A 22,038-nucleotide genomic window follows, 5' to 3' on the forward strand; every position below is an offset into this window, starting at 1 on the left:
GCGGTGGTGCTGTTGCCCTTTTAAGCTGCGGCTTGACAGGAGCGGCGCCTCCCGTCGGTGGATGGGTTACAATGGGAGCAGCTCCACAGGCCTCCACACAGCTCCCGCCAAGGCCACCTCCGTGCCCCTTGCCATTTTCCAGCGGCGCTCCCAGGAGGCTGGAGGAGGCGGGGAGAGGCGGAGCTGGGAGAGCTCTGCAGGGCGGCCCCGCGGGTGGTCGCGGCCGTGACAGCGGCTCCGGAGAGTCTCCCGTTCCGCGCCCCTCCCGCCGGAGATGAGGGGAAGATGTCCGTGTCCCGGCTCAAGGCCAAACTGAAGTTGCTGGCATCTGTCTTCCACAAGAACCAGGAGCCCGCAGCCGCCGGCTCACGCTCCACAGCAACATGACGGTGAGGCGCCCTGCCGAGGCCTCGCGGGGCAGGGTGAGGGCGGAGAGGGGGCGCCTGGAGTCCCGGAACAAACGGGTGCCTGCCCGGGAGAGACCCCGGTTCCCCGCCCCTTTCTCCCGCGACTAGCCCGGCCCGCCCGCGGGACGGAGGGAGGCTTGGGTGGGAGGAGGCGGAGGCCGCGTCTCTCCCGCTCCTGGCGCGGGGCAGGCTGGGGGCTGCCGGCCCCTCTCCGCCCCTGTCACCGCGCCCAGAGGTGGGAGCCCGTGGTGGCCAGAGCCTTCTTGAGAGCCAGGGTCGCCCGAGTCAGCCGGCCTGCTCCGGGGACCGCGACAGGGCGGTGCAGAGCGGCTCTGGCGTTTTTTGAGCCCGGGCGGGGAAGGGGAAAGGCCTTTAAGCTTTTCGGTGTTTCGGCCGGGCGCAGTGGCTCACCGTAATCCCAGCACGTTGGGAGGCCCAGGCGGTCAGGAGTTGGAGACCAGCCTGGCCAACGTGGTGAAACCCTGTCTCTACTAAAATATACAAAAAGTAGCCGGCGTGGTGACAGGTGACTTAATCCCGGCTCCTTGGGAGGCAGAGGCAGGAGAATCCTTTGAACCCGGAAGGCAGAGGTTGCCGTGAACCGAGATCGAGCCCTTGCACTCAAACGGGGGATAAGAGGGAGAGTTCGCTCAAAAACAGTTTTCTTTTTCTTTTGTTTTTTTCTTTGTTTTGAGACAGGGTCTTACTCTGTCACCCAGGCTGGAGTGCAGTGGCGCGATCTTGGCTCACTGCAGCCTATGTCTCTTGACAGTCCACGGGTTAAAGCGATTCTCCTGCATCAACCTCCTGAGTAGCTGGGATTACAGGCGCCGGCCACCACGCCTGGCTAACTTTTGTGTCTTTAGTAGAGACGGGGTTTTACCGTGTTGGCCAGGCTGGTCCCAAACTCCTGACCTCAAATGACCCTCCTCTGCCTCCCAAAATGCTGGGATTCCTTCAACCCAATCAAGTTGACACTCAGTATTAACCATCACACGTGTCTTCAGAATTGTCACTCTTTTCTGCTGGGGCCTCCCTCTCCTGGTTTGCAGACTCATGCTCATCCTGTGGCACCAGGGTGGGGAGATGCTGGCAGGAGAGCTTTCTAGCTCCTGAGTTAAAAGGCAGAGATGGTGTCTCTTTCAAGATTTTGCTGCTGTGTTGAGTTATATTAAAAACATTGTCTTTTTTCTCTGGTTTTCACACTCATAGTAAGAGGCCATCAAGACAGGCTTCCTATATCAGAGGGTGATCCTTACCAACTGTAGCTGGGAGAAGTACAGTAAAGAATGTTAGATTGTTCTGGGAAAAAAGTGGTCCCTCCATTATTTGGATTGGGTTTGTGGCTTTGTCAAGCCCAGCAGTCTGATTCCATCTGCTTTGTGTCTTCCAGCATGTCCCTGTGGTTTTGGTTCACTCAGGGTATTCTCCTTGTATGTGTTATTTTTCTCCTGCTGTGGCAGACTTACTCTTTTTAATAAAATACTGTGATTTGGGTGGGGTTTTGGAAAGAGGACCAGGCCACATCCTGAAAAGAAATTCATCTTAGGATTTCACAACCCTAACTCACTTTTTGTTTTGATTAAATTACTTACTCTTTTTGAGGTGTGGGGGCTCAGCTTTGTCGTTTGTAAAATGAAAGAGAGTAACTGGGCTGATGGTTACAGACTTGGATGCATGTCAGAATCACCTCAGAGAGCTTTTTAAAAACAGATTCTCCCCGGCACTTTGGGAGGCAGAGGTGGGCAGATCATGAGGTCAAGAGATCGAGACCATCCTGGTCAACATGGTGAAACTCTGTCTCTACTAAAAATACAAAAATTAGCTGGGCGTGGTGCCTATGGTCCCAGCTACTCGGGAGGCTGAGGCAGGAGAATCGCATGAACCCAGGAGGCAGAGGTTGCAGCGAGCCGAGATCCTGCCACTGCTGTCCAGCCTAGTGAGAGAGCAAGACTCCCTTACAAACAACAACAACAACAACAACCAGGAAAACAGATTCTCTGGGTAGGCTTTGAAATGAGCATTTCAAAAATGCTCTTTCAATCACTGATGCAACCAAAGTCTTTGGAACTGCTAGGCTAAGTATATGTTCTTTAGATATCCAAAATATAACAATTTATGGAAATGAAGAAGGTGTGAATTACGTGTTGGAAGCTGCTGCTTGCTTCCTTTTTCCATTTAGATTTTAGAAGACAAAGAATGTCTAAAGAGATGCAGATTTAAAGGAAATACAAGTTAATTCTACATGGGTGTGTTTATCTACATGGCATTCTCCAGCTCACTGATCCAGAAGAGTTCTAACACCCTCTGTGATCATGGGTTTGTTTTTCTTAAGTATTCTTCCATCAGAGTATCTGAGAACAGACGCTTAGAAAGTGCTGAGACCTTTGTTGGTCTTACTGGATCTCCGGATCCTGGTTTCTTGATATGTTACATATTCTGGGTTCTAACCTGAACTGGCCTTCATGATTAAAGATGCATTTATATACTGTACACTGGCCAGGAAGCTTATCTTTTGAAATTTGCCCAAACTGGGTATGAAGGCCCTTCCTAAAACCCGATTAAATTCATTTCTAAACTCGATGATCGTCAATTGTGTCAGTTGGTAAATTCTGTCTTGTAGAGAGGAATTTTATAGTAAATAACTTGTTTTTAAAACTAAAATTTGCCTTTGAGTAAGGTGGTAATTGAAAGGACACAAAGATAGATGTGTACCCGCCCCCCACCCGCTACACCCTTGTTCTGCTCTCTAATCTTTGCACATACCAGAGATTTCGTAAGTTCTGTGAGTACCTGGTTTTCTGCACGTACCAGAGATTTTGTTTTGCACATACCAGAGATTTTGTAAGTTCTGAGGCAAGGTCACAAGACGTGTTTAAGTAAGATAAACTCTTGCTGCCATAAACCTGCTCTCCCACCTCAAAGTTTGAACCAAAATATCAGAAATGGCAGGAACCAATCATAGTTAGCCAAATCGCCTTGTTCAAACACTAGCCAATCATATATCTGATTTGTATAATAACTCTATGCCCACTTTTCTTAGACTATATAACATTGTTCGGAGCTGAGTGGGGGAGCTCTCCTGCCCGTCTCGTTTCACGAGCGAGGGAGAGTTCCAGGTTCGAACCTGTAATAAAGATCCTTGCTGCTTAGCTTTGACTCTGGACTCTGGTGGTCTTCTTCGGGGAATAAACGGTCTGGGCATAACAAATGGGGGCTCGTCCAGGATTTCCCCCAAGCCCACCAGACCCCCAAGTCAACGGATCTTAATCTGTAGGTAAGCCGACTTTGTCACTGTCTCTGTCTTTGTCTCTGTCTGTCTCCCTGAAATTTCGCGAAATCCGTAATCTGTAATCTGTATTGGTCTGTTCTGTAAGTGGCACGGTCTTGGCGGACGCGCTAGAAGACAGCCACTCGGGACTGGTGGGAGACGTTCCCCAGTGCCCATCTGGGGGCCTCCATCCTTGGTTGCCCCGTCTGACTCAGGTCAGAAGTCCGACACGCACTCGCGAATGCTCATCGTTATTACTGTCTGTCTGTTATTGTTAAGTGTTAAGTGTAAGCCCAAAACGAAACATAAAACCTTTTCTTCCCCTTCCAGGACCGGACCTGTCGGATACTCCCCTCTGCTTCACACTCATTTTCGTCCCCCCTTCTCTTTGTAGGAGCAGTCCAAACATGGGCAACAACCAGAGCACGCCGCTCTCACTCCTTGTTACCAATTTTAAGGATGTGAAGGCTCGGGGGCGTAACTTAAGCGTAGAACTAAAGAAGGGAAAGCTAGTTACTTTCTGCCGTTCGGAGTGGCCCTCTTTCGGCGTAGGGTGGCCCTCCGAAGGAACTTTCTGTCTCTCTATTATTACTAAGGTAAAAACTAAGATTTTCCTGCCAGGGCAGTCAGGACATCCTGATCAAATTCCTTATATTCTAGTGTGGCAGGATCTTGTGGAAAACCCACCACCCTGGATAACTCCATTCATCCCTGAGCCCTGCAAAGTCCTAGTAACGCGACCTACAAGACAAAAGACTCCCTCTGCTCCCTCGGCCCCTGTGCTGCCAGACAGCCAGGACCCCCTAACGTTAGAACCCACATTTCCCCCACCATATCCGCACCTTATCCCGCAGGACCCAGTCCACCAGGGTGGTGCTTCCGTAGAAGGAAACCGAGAAGCGGAAACAGCCGAGAGCGAAAGTAACCTGGGGGGGCCAGCCGGCCGAACACGAGGCCACGTACAGCGGGACCAAGCTTCCCGACTCCCTGACTCCACTGTAGCCCTGCCTCTCAGAGAAATAGGATCGCTCGATGATACCGGGCTCTCCCGTCTCATGTATTGGCCTTTTTCCACCAGTGATTTATACAATTGGAAGTCCCAAAATGCTCGGTTCTCAGATAATCCCAAAGATCTAACCTCGTTGTTAGACAGTGTCATGTTTACTCACCAGCTGACCTGGGATGACTGTCAACAGCTCCTCCGAATCCTGTTCACAACGGAGGAGCGGGAAAGAATCCAAGTTGAGGCCAGAAAACTGGTTCCAGGAGATGACGGCCAGCCAACTGCAAATCCTGACCTCATTAATGCGGCTTTCCCTTTGACCCGGCCCAGATGGGACTACAACACGGCAGAAGATACTTTTTCAGGATGGACAGAAGCGTTCCCAACTAAGAGAGAAACTGCTCAGGTTGTAGCAAAGAAAATTTTGGAAGAAATCCTCCCCAGGTATGGCTTTCCCGTCCAAATAGGGTCAGACAATGGACCAGCCTTCGTCGCTAAGGTAAGTCAGGATTTGGCTTCCATTCTGGGGGCAAATTGGAAATTACATTGTGCTTATAGGCCCCAAAGCTCAGGACAGGTAGAAAGGATGAATCGGACTCTGAAGGAGACCTTAACTAAATTGACCATGGAGACTGGCGCTAATTGGGTAGTACTTCTCCCCTACGCTCTGTTCCGGGCCCGAAATACCCCTTACAGACTAGGCCTCACACCATATAAAATCATGTATGGGAGACCCCCACCCCTGGTCCCCAGTCTAAAAGATGACTTACTCAAACCTGAAACTGAAAATGTCTCTGAGCTCCTGTTCTCCTTACAAGCCTTACAGAAAATTCACCAGGAAATTTGGCCCAGACTACGAGAACTGTACGAGGCAGGACCTCCACCGACGCCTCATCCGTTCCAGCCGGGAGACTGGGTCCTAGTCAAGCGCCACCGGCAAGAAACTCTTCAACCCAGGTGGAAAGGACCACTGCAAGTACTCCTGACTACTCCCACCGCTCTCAAAGTAGAAGGCATCACTTCGTGGATCCACTACACACACGTCAAACCAGTGGACCCAACATCCGACCTTCTCAAGCCATCTGGAGCACCGGTTACATGGACTATAGACAAAGCTAAGAACAATCCCTTAAAGCTAACCCTGCGCCGTCATCCCCATAGCCGTAACCATGTCTAGCTTACCTATGCTTTTATGCCTTATGCATCTGACTCTCCTCACTGCTGCGCTGTCTAATCCCTATGTCTGGAGGTTCTGGCTCTATGAGAACAAAACTCACCCCGGGGAAACCCCCCAAGCGGGTAAACTGCTAGCTAGCGCAGACTGCCCCCCCTCAGGGTGTAATACTATAGTTTACCTCAATTTCACTAGGTTCCAGATTGCCCAAGCAGCAATACCCATGATCTGTTTTGAATATGATCAAACTGAATATAATTGTAAAAATTATTGGTGGCACCAGAGTGCAGGTTGCCCATATAGCTACTGTAAGACGCACTCTGTCCGATACTGGAGAGAACGACAAGGGTGGTATTTTTACAAAACTGAGTCTCCCGTCACTTACACTTGGATAATTAGAGACCCATAGGACTCTCGGTGGACAACCCCACAACATGGGGGAGTATATTACTCATCAACTAGTACCTGGCCCAGTAGCCATTTATATCTGTGGAGAAGTCTAGTCCAGATTCAACCCTTAATCCACACACAAATCCACAGGCAAGAAACCAAGCTATCACAAGACTTGCAGCCCTTCTCCTGGCTAACTCTATTATGGGAAGGGCTAGCATTCGCCAACCTCACTGGTTTAGGCGACCTGTCCTCTTGCTTTATGTGTGCAACCCTAGGAAGACCACCATTAACGGCTGTTCCTCTATCCTCCCCTCCCACAAACTATACAGGTTTTAACTCATCGATAGTCACGATACCCGATGTGGCCCTGTACCGTGACCCATACCAAGAGAAATACCCCTATTGTTATTCGGCATTTAGCAACAGCCTCTGTAACCAATCGGCTACATACCCTAATAGTCCCATATATGCTCCCCCTGGTGTGTTCTTCTGGTGTAATATGACTCTGTTAAAAACTCTGTCCAAAAGCATCTCTGACGGACAGTTGTGTATCCCTGTTACCCTAGTTCCCCGACTGACACTGCTAACCCCGGCAGAGTTCATAGGCTGGGCAGGGACCGCCCCAACTGAAACTGCGCGACATAGACGAGCAGTTTTTCTACCACTAATTGGCGGAATATCCTTAACCACCTCTGTCGTCGCAGCGAGGTTAGCAGGAGGGGCCCTACAACACTCCATGATAGAAAACGACAAGCTGTTACAACAATTCTCTGTTGCTATGGAAGACTCTGCCTATTCCCTAGCCTCCCTTCAGCGGCAGCTCACCTCCCTAGCACAGGTCACCCTTCAAAACCGCAGAGCCTTAGACTTACTCACGGCTGAGAAAGGAGGTACCTGTATGTTCCTCAAAGAAGAATGCTGTTTCTATATAAATAAGTCAGGGTTAGTTGAGGAAAGAGTCCAACGCCTACACGAACTAAGCTTAGAAATGAAAAAGCAACAATTCACTACAGCCGCTAACAATTGGTGGAGCTCTTCAATGTTTTCCCTTCTGGCACCTCTTTTAGGCCCCCTAATGTCTTTACTACTTCTATTCACTATAGGCCCCTGTGTGGTAAATAAAATTTTACAATTTGTCAGAGAAAGGTTTGATACCATCCAACTAATGGTCCTCCGTAGCCATCACCAGCCTCTCCTGCACCCAGAAAGTGAGGCTATATTATAAGACTCTGGAAATCCAAGATTGGACATCCAGTTACTTATGAGAAGGGGGAAATGAAAGGACACAAAGATAGATGTATACCCGCCCCCCACCCGCTACACCCTTGTTCTGCTCTCTAATCTTTGCACATACCAGAGATTTCGTAAGTTCTGTGAGTACCTGGTTTTCTGCACGTACCAGAGATTTTGTTTTGCACATACCAGAGATTTTGTAAGTTCTGAGGCAAGGTCACAAGACGTGTTTAAGTAAGATAAACTCTTGCTGCCATAAACCTGCTCTCCCGCCTCAAAGTTTGAACCAAAATATCAGAAATGGCAGGAACCAATCATAGTTAGCCAAATCGCCTTGTTCAAACACTAGCCAATCATATATCTGATTTGTATAATAACTCTATGCCCACTTTTCTTAGACTATATAACATTGTTCGGAGCTGAGTGGGGGAGCTCTCCTGCCCATCTCGTTTCACGAGCGAGGGAGAGTTCCAGGTTCGAACCTGTAATAAAGATCCTTGCTGCTTAGCTTTGACTCTGGACTCTGGTGGTCTTCTTCGGGGAATAAACGGTCTGGGCATAACATAATCATTTCATAATTCTTAGTTTTGTGAAGTGTCTATAAATCACACATCTGATCTTTTAAAATGAAAGGCAATTGAATTTACGTAATGATTCAGGCTTTTCAAAGTTAAAAAGGTAGTTATTTTAAGGAATAGATAGTTGATTATATTTATTTTTTATAAAATAAGTCATTGATCTTATACACATAGCCATGTAAATAAAATGTTTTCTTATTTTAAATTAGATTCTGTTTTAACGTTGTTTTCAGTTTTGCTTTATATTTGACTTATATATTTTATATTTATCTTTCATTGCTTTTTTTATTCCTAATTCTTTTATTTTCTGTTCCATTTTTAAAAGCTGATGACTGTTGTTTGTCAAACCATAGCTGGATTTAAAAATAAACATTTAATGTTAATAAACTCTCTGGTAGTGGCACTGCAGTGACAGATGGTTGAGAGTTTGTCCCTAAAGCTATGGCACCAGTCTTCTAATGGACTTAGCCTGTATTCAGCCTGTGTAACCCTGGCAGATTCTTTCTCTGTTTCAGAATGGGACAACAGAGGAAGTGACTTCAGAGGAAGAGGAAGAAGAGATGGCTGAAGTAGGATAATAATGACATTTCATAAATGTCGTCATTTTTGATTTGAGTAATTCCATGAATCTCCTTTGTAAACTACTATTAATGTGCAATAATTGAAAGCACATTGTATTTGGAATGGAATACAATTTCTGAACTCTTGACTTTACCTCTAACTGATGACACGCCTTTGAGCAAATGCTTTATATGAATTCTTTGGATTTCGTTTTCGTGGAAAACAAAAGTCCTTAACTTTTACCACCAAAGTTGTGTTTATATTTAATAGTAATCAGTCCTTAACATGCATTCGGTTATTTTTAGGAAGAGGAACTACTACGTTTAAAAAATGTTATGTTTGCATAAAAGGAGAATTTGAGAACATGTTAGGGACTATTCACCAGAAGTAGTGAAACTGTCTCTTGTTGAAAAAATCATCCAGGAATTTTCTCTCAGTCTGTTTTATGCTGCTATAACAGAATACCAGAGACTGGGTGATTTATACAGAACAGACATTTATATTCTAACAGTTCTGGAGACTGGGAAGTCCATGATGAAAATACCAACATTTAATGTCTGAAGGCCTTCTTGTGGCATCCTCCCATAGTAGAAGGCAGAAGGGCAGGAGAGCAAGCTAGTCCCATGTGTGAAGCCTCATTCATCAGGGCCTTAATCCCATTAAGGAGGAAGGAGCCCTCTTGGCCTGATCTCCTCTTAATGGTCCTGCCTCTCAATATCATCACATTAGAAACACCTGAATTTTGGAGGAACACATACAAATGGTAGAAAATTTAGTAGAGCAAATTCCAATGACATTGAGCCTAGGCTAGCTGTCAATTCTGGGTATAATGTCAGATGTTTTCAGGCTCTGAAGCTTTGCATTTACATTAAAACTTTGGAACAAAGATCTTTGTCTCTGCATTGACCAAATAGAAAGCATGTGAATTTTGTGGTCTTGATTGTTTTAAAATTTATTTTCTGTTTGGGGTCTTACAATTAATTCAGACTTTCATTTTCTTGGTTTGGAAATTATTAATCTAAAATATACTTTTAGAGTGCTTCCGAACTGAAGAGGTAGTGTCGTAGACTTATTGTTGTTTGTTTGTTTGTTTGAGACAGGGTCTCGCTGTCACCCAGCCTGGAGTGCAGTAGCATGGTCACGGCTCACTGCAACCTTGAACTCCCAGGTTCAAGCAATCCTCCTGAGTAACTGGGACTAACGGCAGGTGCACCACGTCCAGCTAATTTTGTGTGTGTGTGTGTGTGTGTGTGTGGAGTCTGAGTCTTGTTCTGTTGCCCAGGCTGGTCTTGAACTCCTGACCTCAAGTGATCCAGCACCTCGGCCTCCCAAAGTGTGGGATTACAGGCGTGAGCCACTGTGCCTGGCTGTAGGCTTGTTTTATGAGTCTGGGAGGAAAATACTTCTTAGAATTGTCCAATTAGAATGAGAGTTTGTTTCAATGTTTTTATGCAGTTTAGCTGAGGTGGAATAAACTGCATGAAAACATTAAACCTTTTCCGTGGGTCACGCGGCCATTGTACTAAAGATGAAGAACACTTTCATTTTCCCCTCAAAAGATAATGAACAAGGGACCGCAACTTTGAGGGAAATCTAGAAAGGTAAGAGACTGGACGTTGGAGATGTCAGATGAGGACAGGTGAAAAGCAGATATTCTAGGCTCCTGAAAGAACATGGGAACAGGCCCAGAACAACCTTGGACATGGTGTGTTTGGGTGCATTGGATGCTTGTCTTTTGAGAAGGAAAGTTGATGTGTTGAAGTCATGGAAAGCAAGATTGGCCAGAAAAGGCAGATGGTTAAAAGTCTTGAATTCGAGACAGGCGTGTGTTTCTATTTGGTGTGATTATTGATAAGAAGACTTTGAGCAGGGAATAGTGTGCTGAGGATATTGCTTTAGAAAGATATGCTGAATTCTGTTTGCGATGTGCTGATTAATACTTAGGTGGAGAAGTTTTGTGTGGATGGGAACATGACTGAGGTTGAAGGTATAGGAGGAAATACAGACCAAAGGCATTTGTGAGCATTGGGAGGAAAACAAGCATAGGATAGAAAGTCAGGGCTGAAAGGTGCACACAGGGAGAATGGAGCTTCATGACATATGGAGTCATGGGCAGAGTTTGAGTGGAGGTAGTCAGTAACCTGGTCTAGAAATCAGTGAATTAGCCGGCTTGGAAAAAAAAGAATCGAAATGAGTATAAACTACTTCTTTAGAGTATTTGGCATTTGAAGTGGAAAAATAATTTAACTGAAAAAAGGATTTTTAAAAATCTGCATATATTTGTATATGTGTAAGAACAGATAGTATGGGAAGGGAGGGAGCAGAATGATGTGAATAAAGATGTTGTTCTGGGGGGTATTGTTCAAATTCCTTTAAAATTATTATTATTTTTTGAGATAGGGTCTCTGTTACCCATGCTGGAGTGCAGTGGCATGATCGTAGGTTGCTACAGCCTCAAACACCTGGGCCTAAACGAGCCCTCTATTTCAACCTCCTGAGCAGCTGAAATCAAATTCTTTTTCTGACTCATTTTTTGGTTATTAACGTCAATAGATGCTTACTATATAAAACCATAAACTGAAATTAGAGAAAGCAACAAAAGTCTCCAGAGATAACAACTAAAATTAATTGAAACGAACATTTCAACATAAGTTCTTCTGGTCTTGTTCTGTGCATATTTCAGCATAATTGAAATTCTTTCTATTCCTTTGTGTATTCCATTTTTCATTTCAAAGTTTTTTGATACAGGAGAAATTATGCTGTGTTGGTATTTCAGTGGCCTCGTAATAGTTCATGGAATTGAGTTAACTGTTTTGTTGTTTTTGCACATGCAGATTTTGTGTGTGTTTTTGTGGTTGCAAGGTTGCAATAGGTATCCTTATGCCTAAATTTGTGTTTACATCTTAGACTAGTTTCATGGAATACAATTCTAGAAGTCTAGTTTCTGGAACAAACTATGGACAGTTAAAGTTCTTGACACCTGTTGCTAAACTGTCTCAAAGGTTCCTCTTAAGAGGAGATTTAAAAGATGCCTTGGCTGGGCGTGGTGGCTCATGCCTGTAATTCTAGCACTTTGGGAGACCAAGGTAGGCGGATCACTTGAGGTCAGAACTTTGAGACCAGCCTGGCCAACATGGTGAAACCCTGTCTCTACTAAAAAGATAAACAAATTAGCTGAGCGTGGTGGTGTAGGTCTGAAATCTCAGCTGCTCGGGAGACTGAGACATGAGAATCACTTGAACCTGGGAGGCAGAGTTTGCAGTGAGCAGAGATCGCCCCACTATACTCCCGCCTCGGTGACAGAGTGAGACTCTATTTAAAAAAAAGTAATAATAAAGAAGTAAATAAAGAAATCATGGCTTCTTTAGTAATGGTTATGACTTTGTAAAGCTTTTAAATCTGCTTTACACAGAGTCTAGCTTTTAAATAACATATAGTGTATGAAAGGTGGGAGCCTCTTGAATGGAATGTGTGGGCTTTTTCTCTCTCCCCATAGGGTAGATATATTCTGTTTCTTATCCCCCATTGAATCAAGAATAATTTAACTTTTGGCATAAGAAACTGCTGAAGAAAAATAGGTTGAAAAAGCTAACATTTTTCTTCTTTTTGCAGGATATAGAAGACTGAGATCACTGTGAGATGAAAGAAGAGCCTATTAGTGGGAAAAAGTTGGAGGATGAAGGAATTGAAAAAGAAAATTTGGCAATATTAGAGAAAATTAGGAAGACTGAAAGGCAAGACCATTTGAATGTGTAAGTGTGTATAAATAACTAGAGCCTGGACTTTTTGGTTAAGTCATTATAGTTAATACCTGGCAATTCGTGAACCTGCCGAATTCAGCTGCTCTCCTCCTCCATTCCTGCCTTAGTGGTAGATTCAGTCATCTGTTTATTGGTTTGGAGACAGGGTCTTGCTCTGTCGCCTGGGCTAGAGTGCGGTGGCACAATCATAGTTCACTGTAGCCTTGATGTCTCAGGCTCCAGCGATCCTCCTGCCTCAGCCTCCCAAGTGTCTTGGACTATACGCCTGTGCCCCCACACCAGGCTATTTTTTTTTTTTATTTTTAGTGAAGATAAGGTCTCACTGTGTTGACCATGCTGCTCTTTAACACCTGAGTTCAAGCGATCCTCCTACCTCGGCCTGCCAAAGTGCTGGGATTACAGGCATGAGCCACCGTGCCTAGCCACAGTCATACGTTTTCTTGCCCAAGGTTATCTTTCTCATCTATGAATAGCTACTTTTTACCCTGTTCATCTGCTCTTCACATCCTGGAACCACCTGCTGATCCCTGTGTATGCCCCTTTCTGGCCTGTTTATGCTGTTTTCTCTGCTTACCTTCCTTCTGTGGCATCTGTATACTGACATTCATTCTCTCCTACAAAACAACTCAAATTATTTCTCCTTCATGAAGCTGACTTTGGTCCGTCCTGCTCTGACCAAACCAAAAGTTATTCTTCTCTTTTCACTTAACATCTCTTTTATGTGAAGCGGCAGGATATGAAAGGAACCTTGAGTTTGGTGACAAACACACCTTTTTTGGTTTCATTTTGCTCAACTGTAAAATATGGATAGACAGTACATACCTGTTGGATGACTGCTATGAAAAATAGATGAGAACGACGTATAAATACATGAAACGCTCAGACAGAGTAGGGAAAGGTCAGGTGATTGTCTGAACACTTACTACTTCCTGTCTTCTATTAGAGCTATTTACCAACTCCACGGAAGCTGAGAACCAGTTACTTTGTCTTGGGCACAGATTCTCCAAAACAGGGAATGAATTGGTAGGCCAGTAGATGCCAAGTGTTGAAACCAGAAAAATTACTCTCCTTCCTTCAGTCTTGGTTATATATTAATTTAATTAGTAATTGTTCATAGAGGAAAGATATTTAGACAATTTCTCATATCTTGATTATTTAAAAAACTAACTTTGTAGCATTTGAATTAATGTTACTGTACTTTCTGTGTCTTGTAATCGATTCTAGTTTGAGTTATCTTCAAAACAAGTATAAATTATTGAACACTTTTGCATGACCGATACTATGCTAAGTACTTTATATATCTTCTGATTTAGTCTTCATAGCCGCAGTGTGAAATAGGTGCTCTTCATATTTTACAGAGGAGAAACTTCTCATCTTTTAGAGATAGGAAATGAGCTCATGGTTACATAGCTAGGAGGTAATACCTTTGTAAACTTGATTTTTTTTTCTTTTTCAGAGTATAGTGCAGTCTTTAAAACCTTCAGTTTCACATGACCTAAAAGTAGTTCCATTTCTATTTAGTCTTAGGATAAGATATTAATATGTTTTCCTCTTTAGAGAAGTCCCCGCACTGAAAAACTGAGACCAGTTGCATGTAGGCACACATGGTTCTCAGAGTCTCCATGTGTGAACTAGACCGTCTGTGTAATATTCTCGCTTGTACTCTTATGGATGCAAGTCTTTTTTAGTTAGTAATGTGTCACATTGAGTATCTTCAAGTATTTTCAGAAATTGCTGGGATTTGGAATAGACTCATACTGAATTCTCTGCTATCGTGGAGTCCATGGTGGTCAGAACATGTTGGCTAGAGTTTTTCAGATGATAAGAAATAGAAAATGAACAGACTCGTGTCTAGCTTTATATTCTCTTGAAACTTCGTAATGCTTCATTTAATTGGACTTTTTTTTTTCACTTCTTAAACTGTTGAGTGATGATCCATGTTTATTGCAATCTTTTTCTTTTTTTTTCTTTTGAGATGGAGTCTTGCTTTGTGGCCCAGGCCAGAGTGCAGAGGTGCCATCTCAGCTCATTTCTGCCTCTACCTCCCAGTTTCAAGAGATTCTTCTGCGTCAGCCTCCAGAGTAGCTGGGACTACAGGCACGTGCAACCACGCCCAGCTAACCTTTGTATTATTTTGGTAGAGATGTGGTTTCATCTTGTCGGCCAGACCGGTTTCAAACTCCTGACCTCAAGTGATCCACCCTCCTCGGCCTCCCAAAGTGCTGGGATTACTGGTGTGAGCCACCACGCCTGGCTACTGTAATCTTTTAGATCAGGTTGAAATACCTTAAATCTTAAAATTAGTTGGCTCAGTAGACCCTGGTAAAAAGCAGCTTCTGTGTTTCAGGCTGCAGTGTCTGGGTCAGTGCAAGCTTCAGATAGACTTATGAAAGAGCTCAGGGACATACACAGATCACAGAGTTACACGACAGGGAAGGATCTCTAAATCCCTGCTCTTCTTCTTGTTCTTTTGCTCTTTTCTGTTGTCAGATTATAAATGTCATTTCTTAAAAGTGGACCAAAATGGAAATGTTTACTAGCTTTATTTTGTGTAATTCAAAGACAATCAAGTTCCAAAAGATGTAGGGGGTAAGATAGGATGAGTTTACTTGTTTTTTGGATTTAAAGAAATGTTTTTATAGCTCCATCAGAATTGTTTTTGTCATTTTCCTGATAGTGAACTCTTACATGTTTTTTATCTTCTAGCAAAAAGCTCAAGCTTGAGCAATATTGCTTGGAAAGTAAATAAGAACAATGCATTTCATTATACAGAGAATGATTGCCAAGTTGATTTTTATGACTTTTCCCCCAGTTTTGAAAGCATCACAATTAACTCTTATTGTAGAGAAGGTTATGTTATTGCTTTTAAAATATATAGGTGGAGTACACCTGTAGTCCCATCTCCTAGGGGTGCTGGGAGGCTGAGGCAGGAAGATCGTTTGAGCTTGTAGAGGTCAAGGCTGCAATGAGCTGTGATTGCACCATTATGTTCCAGCCTGGGTGACAGAGTGAGACACTCTGTCTCTTAAAACAAAACAAAACAAAAAGTGGGGGTAGAGTGAGGGGTGGAAGTCATATTGGACATGTATATATAGGATAGTTGTGGAATAATACCGATTTTTTAGCGATTTAACTTTCCATAGTTCTGTCCATGGCAGATTGTACTCTTTGAGCCCCTTGACTGATAATACAAGTTTAGGAAAGCATATTAAACGTCTTTTGAATTCTTGAGAAAATTATATACATGTGACTGTTTTCCTTTAGAATGACTGCAAACTCTGAACCCCCTTATTAGATCAGATTTAGGCTATTATCATCTCTTTTGGACATTTATTGTAAAGGAACTGGAAGCTATAGTGGCCTCTATTTTTCCTGGGAAATTAGAGCAGCTTAAGATCTTCTCTTTCTGGAACTTACCCTAGGTGCTCTATTTTAGCTTTCATATTCGTTCGTTTTTGAGTTAGAAGAAAATAAAAAATATCTTTTTGTTTGAACTGTTTTTTGTTTTGGGATTCTTAGGATTGACCCTGATAGTCCTTTGCACAGTGATTTTCAGATCTTAAAAGAAAAAGAAGGCATAGGAGATATTTTGCTGAACTTACCTTTTAACGTAAGTAAATTGTTACGGGACTCTCTCTTTTTCGAATGGGGGTGTATATTTGTACAAGTGTTTTGGAAAACAATTTGGTAAAGTGGAAGATACTCCTACACTATGGTTCAGGAATCGTGTGGATATACACTCCACAAGAAAGGAGTACGTAGGCACCCGGAGACGGGAATGTTCAGAGCAGCATCGTTTATAATAGCCCCAAACAGAAAATAACCCAAGTGTTTGTTCCAAGAAAATGAAGAACTGTGGTGTTCATAAAATGGCTTACAGCTGAGTGGGACCAGCTGGGGGAATCCTGAACACTATGTTAAGCAAAAGAGACCAGACCCCAAAAACCTATTTTGTATAATTTCCTCTATATAGAGCTCAAAATAGCAAAACTAATGTTGGTTAGGATTTTCATTCTTAGTGGAGGCAGTGCCACCTACAGTGGAGTGAAAATTGCTCCTTAGAGTAAAAGAAAACGTTACCTATTATAATGGTCTGCTGCCCTCCAAAGGATCATATAACATAAACCAACATACAATATGTCTGTGGTTTTGAAATTCCACCACAGGGGCATGGGGGTAGAATTAGGAAGAAAAGTTCTAAAAAGGCTTCTTAGGGGGACTAAAATGAAAAGAAAACTGAGAAACACTTATTTCTGGATTCATACTTGGGCAGTAAAACTATCAAGAACAAAGAGGTGATTCCATAGAGGTTGGGGTAAGGAGTCCATCCAGGCGAGAGGTAAGGAGGTGTGAACTGAAAAGGACATCTGTGGGCTTCTTGGATTCTGGTTGGAATATGTTTCTGGACCAGGTTGGTGGTTACATGGGCAAATAATTTACGATAACATGTTAAGGTATACCTCGAGACGGGCGGATCACGAGGTCAGGAGATCGAGACCATCCTGGCTAACACGGTGAAACCCCGTCTCTGCTAAAAAATACAAAAAACTAGCCGGGCGCAGTGGCGGGCGCCTGTAGTCCCAACTACTCGGGAGGCTGAGGCAGGAGAATGGCGTGAACCCGGGAGGCGGAGCTTGCAGTGAGCTGAGATCCGGCCACTGCACTCCAGCCTGGGCGGCAGAGCCAGACTCTGTCTCAAAAAAAAAAAAAAACAAACAAAGGTATACCTTAAGTTATATTTCATGTACTTTTCTGAATGTATGTGTTACATTTAATAAAGTATTTTTAAGATACTAAAAATAAAGGATGCAAAGAAATAATAGTGGAATCTAGAAGAAATATTAATGATCTAATATGGAAACTAGAGAGGATATAATGGTTTAAAATCTATGGCTATATGAGGTATTTTGATGAAAAAAAAACAAACATAAAACAATACTTTGTTGTACTTACTCTAAGGATGGTAGTTGTTTTCCAAAAGCTTCCAACTTAGCTTTTTGTGTATATTTTTCTTGGGGATATATCTTATGATTGAACTTTCTTGAAATGACCCTAATGTCAGTATTTTCTCTCACTACTGTTATCATAGAAACTGTTGTGGTTGTCAACTGGGTTGTCTTCCTAAAGTATGAATCCGGTATATATTGACTGAAGTTGCTAATGACTACTTCTTTACGGATTCATATCGGGGAGTGAATGAAGCACACAGGCCTAAAACAAAAAACAAAACACAAAAACACCAGGAACGTATCTTTCTTTTTTGAAACAGTAAATCATATGTCCACATGCCCAACACCAAACTTAAGAAATAGAACCTTTGGCTGTGCGTGGTGGCTCACGCCTGTAATCCCAGCACTTTGGGAGGCCGAGGTGGGTGGATCACTTGAGTTCAGGAGTTCGAGACCAGCCTGGCCAAGATGCAAAACCCCATCTCCATCAAAAATACAAAAAATTAGCCAGATGTGGTGGCACATAACTGTAATCTCAGCTACTTGGGAGGCTGGGGCAGGAGAATCGCTTGAACTCGGGAGGCAGAGGCTGCAGTGAGTCGAGATTGCACCACTGCCCTCCAGCCTGGGTGACAAAGGTAAACTCTATCTAAAAAGAAAGAAAAAGAAAAGCTAAGCATGGGCTTAATTTCTCTGAGGTTTAAAGCTGCAAAGAGTTACTCTTCATGAAGTAGGTGGGATCCCAGCCGGGCAGTGAAATGTGAGTGGGGTTTGGTCAGCTGGTGGAAGTTGAAGGAAAATTATTTATGTAGGTGACAGGTAAACACAATCAGGTATCTAGGAAAGAGAATGAGAGATTCAGAGTGTAGGAGACAAGTTGGAGCTATAACACAAGGATGATAGGGTTCATGTCAAAAGTTTGTAGGAAATAGTGCTGGCATAATATCTTGTACTCAAACAGTTCCGTGGATTGGTGACAGATCTTTTGTTTTTCTTTTTTGGGGTAAGTCAACTATGATGCCTGGATATTCATCCATCTATGTAACTGATTGAGAAACAGGGGAGTAACAGTAAGGAAACCGTCTTAGAATAAATCTGGTGGCAGCAGAAGAGAATATGAGACACATTGCCCTCACAGAGCTTGAAGAGTGTGACAGTAGTTGAGGGCCACGCTGTTGTCTTAGAGTGAAGGGAGGAGAACCTACGTTGGTTTGGTAGTCATGGAGGTGGAAGGAGGAATGAAATGTGAAAGACCATTGGCAGCAGAATCAAAATGGCTTGGTCTTTGTAGTCCACTATTAAGTGAGGAGGAGGAATTATTGGCTGACTTAGGAAGAAGTAAAAAATGTGAAATACCAATAAAACACAAAGCTTGTGATTTTAGTCAGGAGAAAGCTTAAGCATTGTGTGATTCTAGATAGATTATTGAGCAGTTTTGTTCCATGTATTTTATATCCCATATCTTCTAGCTATGACCCTATTTCTTTATTTCTTGACATAGCCAAACGTTTTTCAAACTGACAGCTTTATTGTGACACAGTTTTCATGTGATAAGCCTCACTCTTCAAGTGTGCAGTTCAGTGGTTTTTAGTATATTCAGAGTTCTGCAACCATTACCACTGCCGATTTTCAGAACATTTTCATCTCCCTAAAAAGAAATCCCATACCCATCAGCAGTCACGTACCTGTCTCCCCCACCCTTGATCCTGGCAACCTCTGATCTAATTTCTCTCTCTGTAGATTTGCTTGTCCTGGACATTTCATATAAATAGAATCATACAAAACGTGGCATTTTGTGACTGGCTTTTCTTTACAGTGATTATATATCAAATGCCTGAAGAGGCTAAGCTTAGGATAGGGTTTGCTGTACAACTTTGACAACTGAACTTTTTTAAAGTTGAAAATATGACTGTGTCTATATATATGGCATATTATCTTAGGTGACCCTTACTTGGATTATTAAGAATTTTTTCTCCTATTGTTCTTGAACTGTCTCAATATTCAGCAGGAACCCTTTGGAGACAAAGAGCAGTAAGAATGTGGAACACATATTGACAAAATGAAGGTAATTTAATACAGTAGTAGAGTCGACCACTTTCCAGTGTCGCTGCTGCTGACACTGTGTGTTAAGAAAAGTTTACTGACCTTACTTTTGGTGGAGGTGCTAGAACTACTTCTGTCTTGTGTTTAGATTTCAACAAACCTTTGCATAGGTATTATGTGGTTGCACAAATGTACTTTCTTTTGACCTGAATGCAAAAACTTCCTTTCTTCCCACTTTCTGAGACTCTGTAACCTTAAAGGAAGAGTGGCGTACTTTAAAGGAAAGGTGATGGTGGCTGGGTAGTGGGTAACAATGTCTACTGTATACTTCCTTTCCCAAAACAAGTCCCTGTCTACCGTCAGAATTTCCAAAATGTGAAGATCAAGTGTGGTGTTAACTCATTAAAGATCGAGTGTGGTGTTAACTTATTAGCTAATAACTAGACTTTGAGTGATTGTGGAAGCAAAATCTCAGTGTGTGCCTGGATGTTCTAATTCTGTTAAGTCAGTGAGTGCACATTCTATACAACACTCTCTTAGTCCAGAGGCAGATTTAAGGAGTGGGAGATAGATTTCTGTTTCAGAAATGAAATACACAAAGAATAAACATTTTTAATCCCATGATTCTTTACCTGAGTTTAATGTTTTGGAGAGTTTATCTTGTAGATTTTCTTTTCCTTCCATTGAACTGTTACTTTGAAAGATCCCAGTGTTTTGGGAAAGCAAGTGGGAAAGACACTGGCTTGGATTCTCCAGGATAAGGGAGTGAAGAGGACTTCTTTTCCTCATTTTATTATTGAATAATGTCATCATAACAATTATGAAGGTAAATGGTCTACAGTAGAAATTTTTAGATGGCTTCTCTGCAAAATAATTTGGTTTAGTCAACACAAGGATGCCTTTGGTTAGCTGGAATGGAAGATGTGCAGGCTGGAGTGCTCTTGGCAGGTTTTCTGGAGGGAAATACAGCATTTGGAAGGGTGGGAAGCAGAAGGAATGTCAGGCAAGGGAAATGTGTGTGCAGAGCCCCAGAGGACAGAACAGGTTGTGGTGGACTTGGTGTCCACATAGACCTAATCAGTGGTCTTAGCTTTTGTGTTTTCAAAATCACCACAGTTTGTGTTCTAAACCTGTCATTGCCTTGATTTTATTTTCGGCATGCTATCTGTGTATTTTGAAATATAAAATAACATTAAAGGAGAAATGAAATTATTTTGTTTGAGAAAGAGTTAAAAGGTTAAAACATCTTTATCTAAATAATTTTCTACTGGGAGATCTGGTACATCCCCAGAAATTGTGTTTGGTTCAGAGAATAGTCTTCAGACCTGGAAAGGACTTGAGTAGTCCCAGAGAGGAGCTACATGGTCTGAACCGTTTGATTCTCACAACAGAATGGAGAAAAACAATTCCAACCATGAAGCAATGCGGATGTTCATATATTGAATAGGGTAAGGTCAGTGCCATTGTCAGAGGAAAAACTCTTGGCCATCACAGGATGGGAGAGAAAGTTGCAGTTGTAAAGAATACTCAAATGCCATTTAAGGAAATGGGTTCTTCTGCCCTGATGCTTTGGAATATTTACGGCTAAGTTCTTTGTTTTTGACTTCATAAATATTTCAAAGTATTCTGTTCTAAGAGCCATTTCAAACAATTGACTAGAATTTCAGAGCAATTACATGACAGTTGAAATGTTAGAATTTTTAAATTGCCCATAGCCCTATATCTGTAACAAGTATGTTCATGCTTGCATGTTCTCTTCTCATCTTTACTGTGTGCATACTTTCTTAGTAATGGCACGTAGAAAGTGTTTAAGCAGGAATAATTCTTGTGATAATTTTTTCTGTTTCCTTTTTTCTTTTCAAGGTATGTATTGGGTGGAGGAGCATTATGTATGGAACTTCTCACAAAACAGGTGATTATTTTCTTATAATATTCAATTTTCACCCACAATAGAGTGTTTCGATTACGGGAAGTTAGGTTGTAAGTAGAAGGTTCTCTTAAAGAAGTTTTGGTGTTTTTTTGTTTTTTTGGGGTTTTTTTCATAGCTCCTACTTTCAAGAATGAAAAAGGTAAACCAGTAAAATCAGATTATACTTGGTGCTGAATCTATGCTAGGATCGGCATTGAGAGTGACCTTTATTTAAAGTTCTAATTTGCTCACGTTGGGCACTTAGAACGTCAGTTTGTTGTTTTTTGTGAGATTCTGGAAATGGTCCAATTTTACTTTTTCCCCTTGTCTCCAGGCTTTTTAACACTGATCTGCTGCTGTTGAGGTGCATGCCATCTTGTTAGGCCTTCCAAGTGGGAATCAGGAATGCTGCTGTGTTCCAGAGACGTTTTGTTCTTCCTGTAGGGCTGAAGCAGTGCCTACTCAATAGAACCGGTCATCGTGCAAAGAAATGCCACCTGACTCAAAGGCAAAGCGAGAGTGCAGCTTGGCGCAAAGAAGGTACTTTTATTAACAATTTTACATAACCTGTAAGAGATATTTTATATTTGTGAGCCTTCTTTCTGTCTTGACTTAATTCTTTTTGAGATAAGTCATTTCATTTTCATTTGGTTTGTTTTCTTCTTGTTATAAAGATGATCTATAGAAAATATAGAAGTATAAGAAAATTAAAGATACTAACTGATAATCACTTAATGATTTAGTACCTGCTTGTTT

At 42.5% G+C, this 22,038-nt stretch overlaps 1 protein-coding gene across 1 annotated transcript; it reads left to right on the top strand.

The window, feature by feature from the left end:
• The first annotated feature begins 4 nt into the window (after positions 1 to 4).
• Positions 5 to 21,848, top strand: LOC112423469 (ubiquitin-conjugating enzyme E2 Q2-like). Its single transcript, XM_071099261.1, has 5 exons — positions 5 to 389; positions 12,233 to 12,372; positions 15,901 to 15,991; positions 21,237 to 21,285; positions 21,727 to 21,848. Exons 2-5 carry the CDS (start codon positions 12,260 to 12,262, stop codon positions 21,846 to 21,848), a joined length of 375 nt encoding a protein of 124 aa, XP_070955362.1. The 5' UTR covers positions 5 to 389; positions 12,233 to 12,259.
• Positions 21,849 to 22,038: the final 190 nt, after the last annotated feature.

Source organism: Macaca nemestrina, chromosome 7 (genome assembly GCF_043159975.1).
Source record: "Macaca nemestrina isolate mMacNem1 chromosome 7, mMacNem.hap1, whole genome shotgun sequence".
In the NCBI taxonomy this organism is placed as follows: domain Eukaryota; kingdom Metazoa; phylum Chordata; class Mammalia; order Primates; family Cercopithecidae; genus Macaca; species Macaca nemestrina.

Bases quoted from the DNA above. Each gene is read 5' to 3' on its own strand.
- LOC112423469 (XM_071099261.1), top strand. From the start codon at position 12,260: ATGAAAGAAGAGCCTATTAGTGGGAAAAAGTTGGAGGATGAAGGAATT. The intron at 12,373-15,900 runs GTAAGTGTGTAT...TGGGATTCTTAG, and splicing joins AGGCAAGACCATTTGAATGT to GATTGACCCTGATAGTCCTT. The intron at 21,286-21,726 runs GTGATTATTTTC...TTCTTCCTGTAG, and splicing joins TGGAACTTCTCACAAAACAG to GGCTGAAGCAGTGCCTACTC.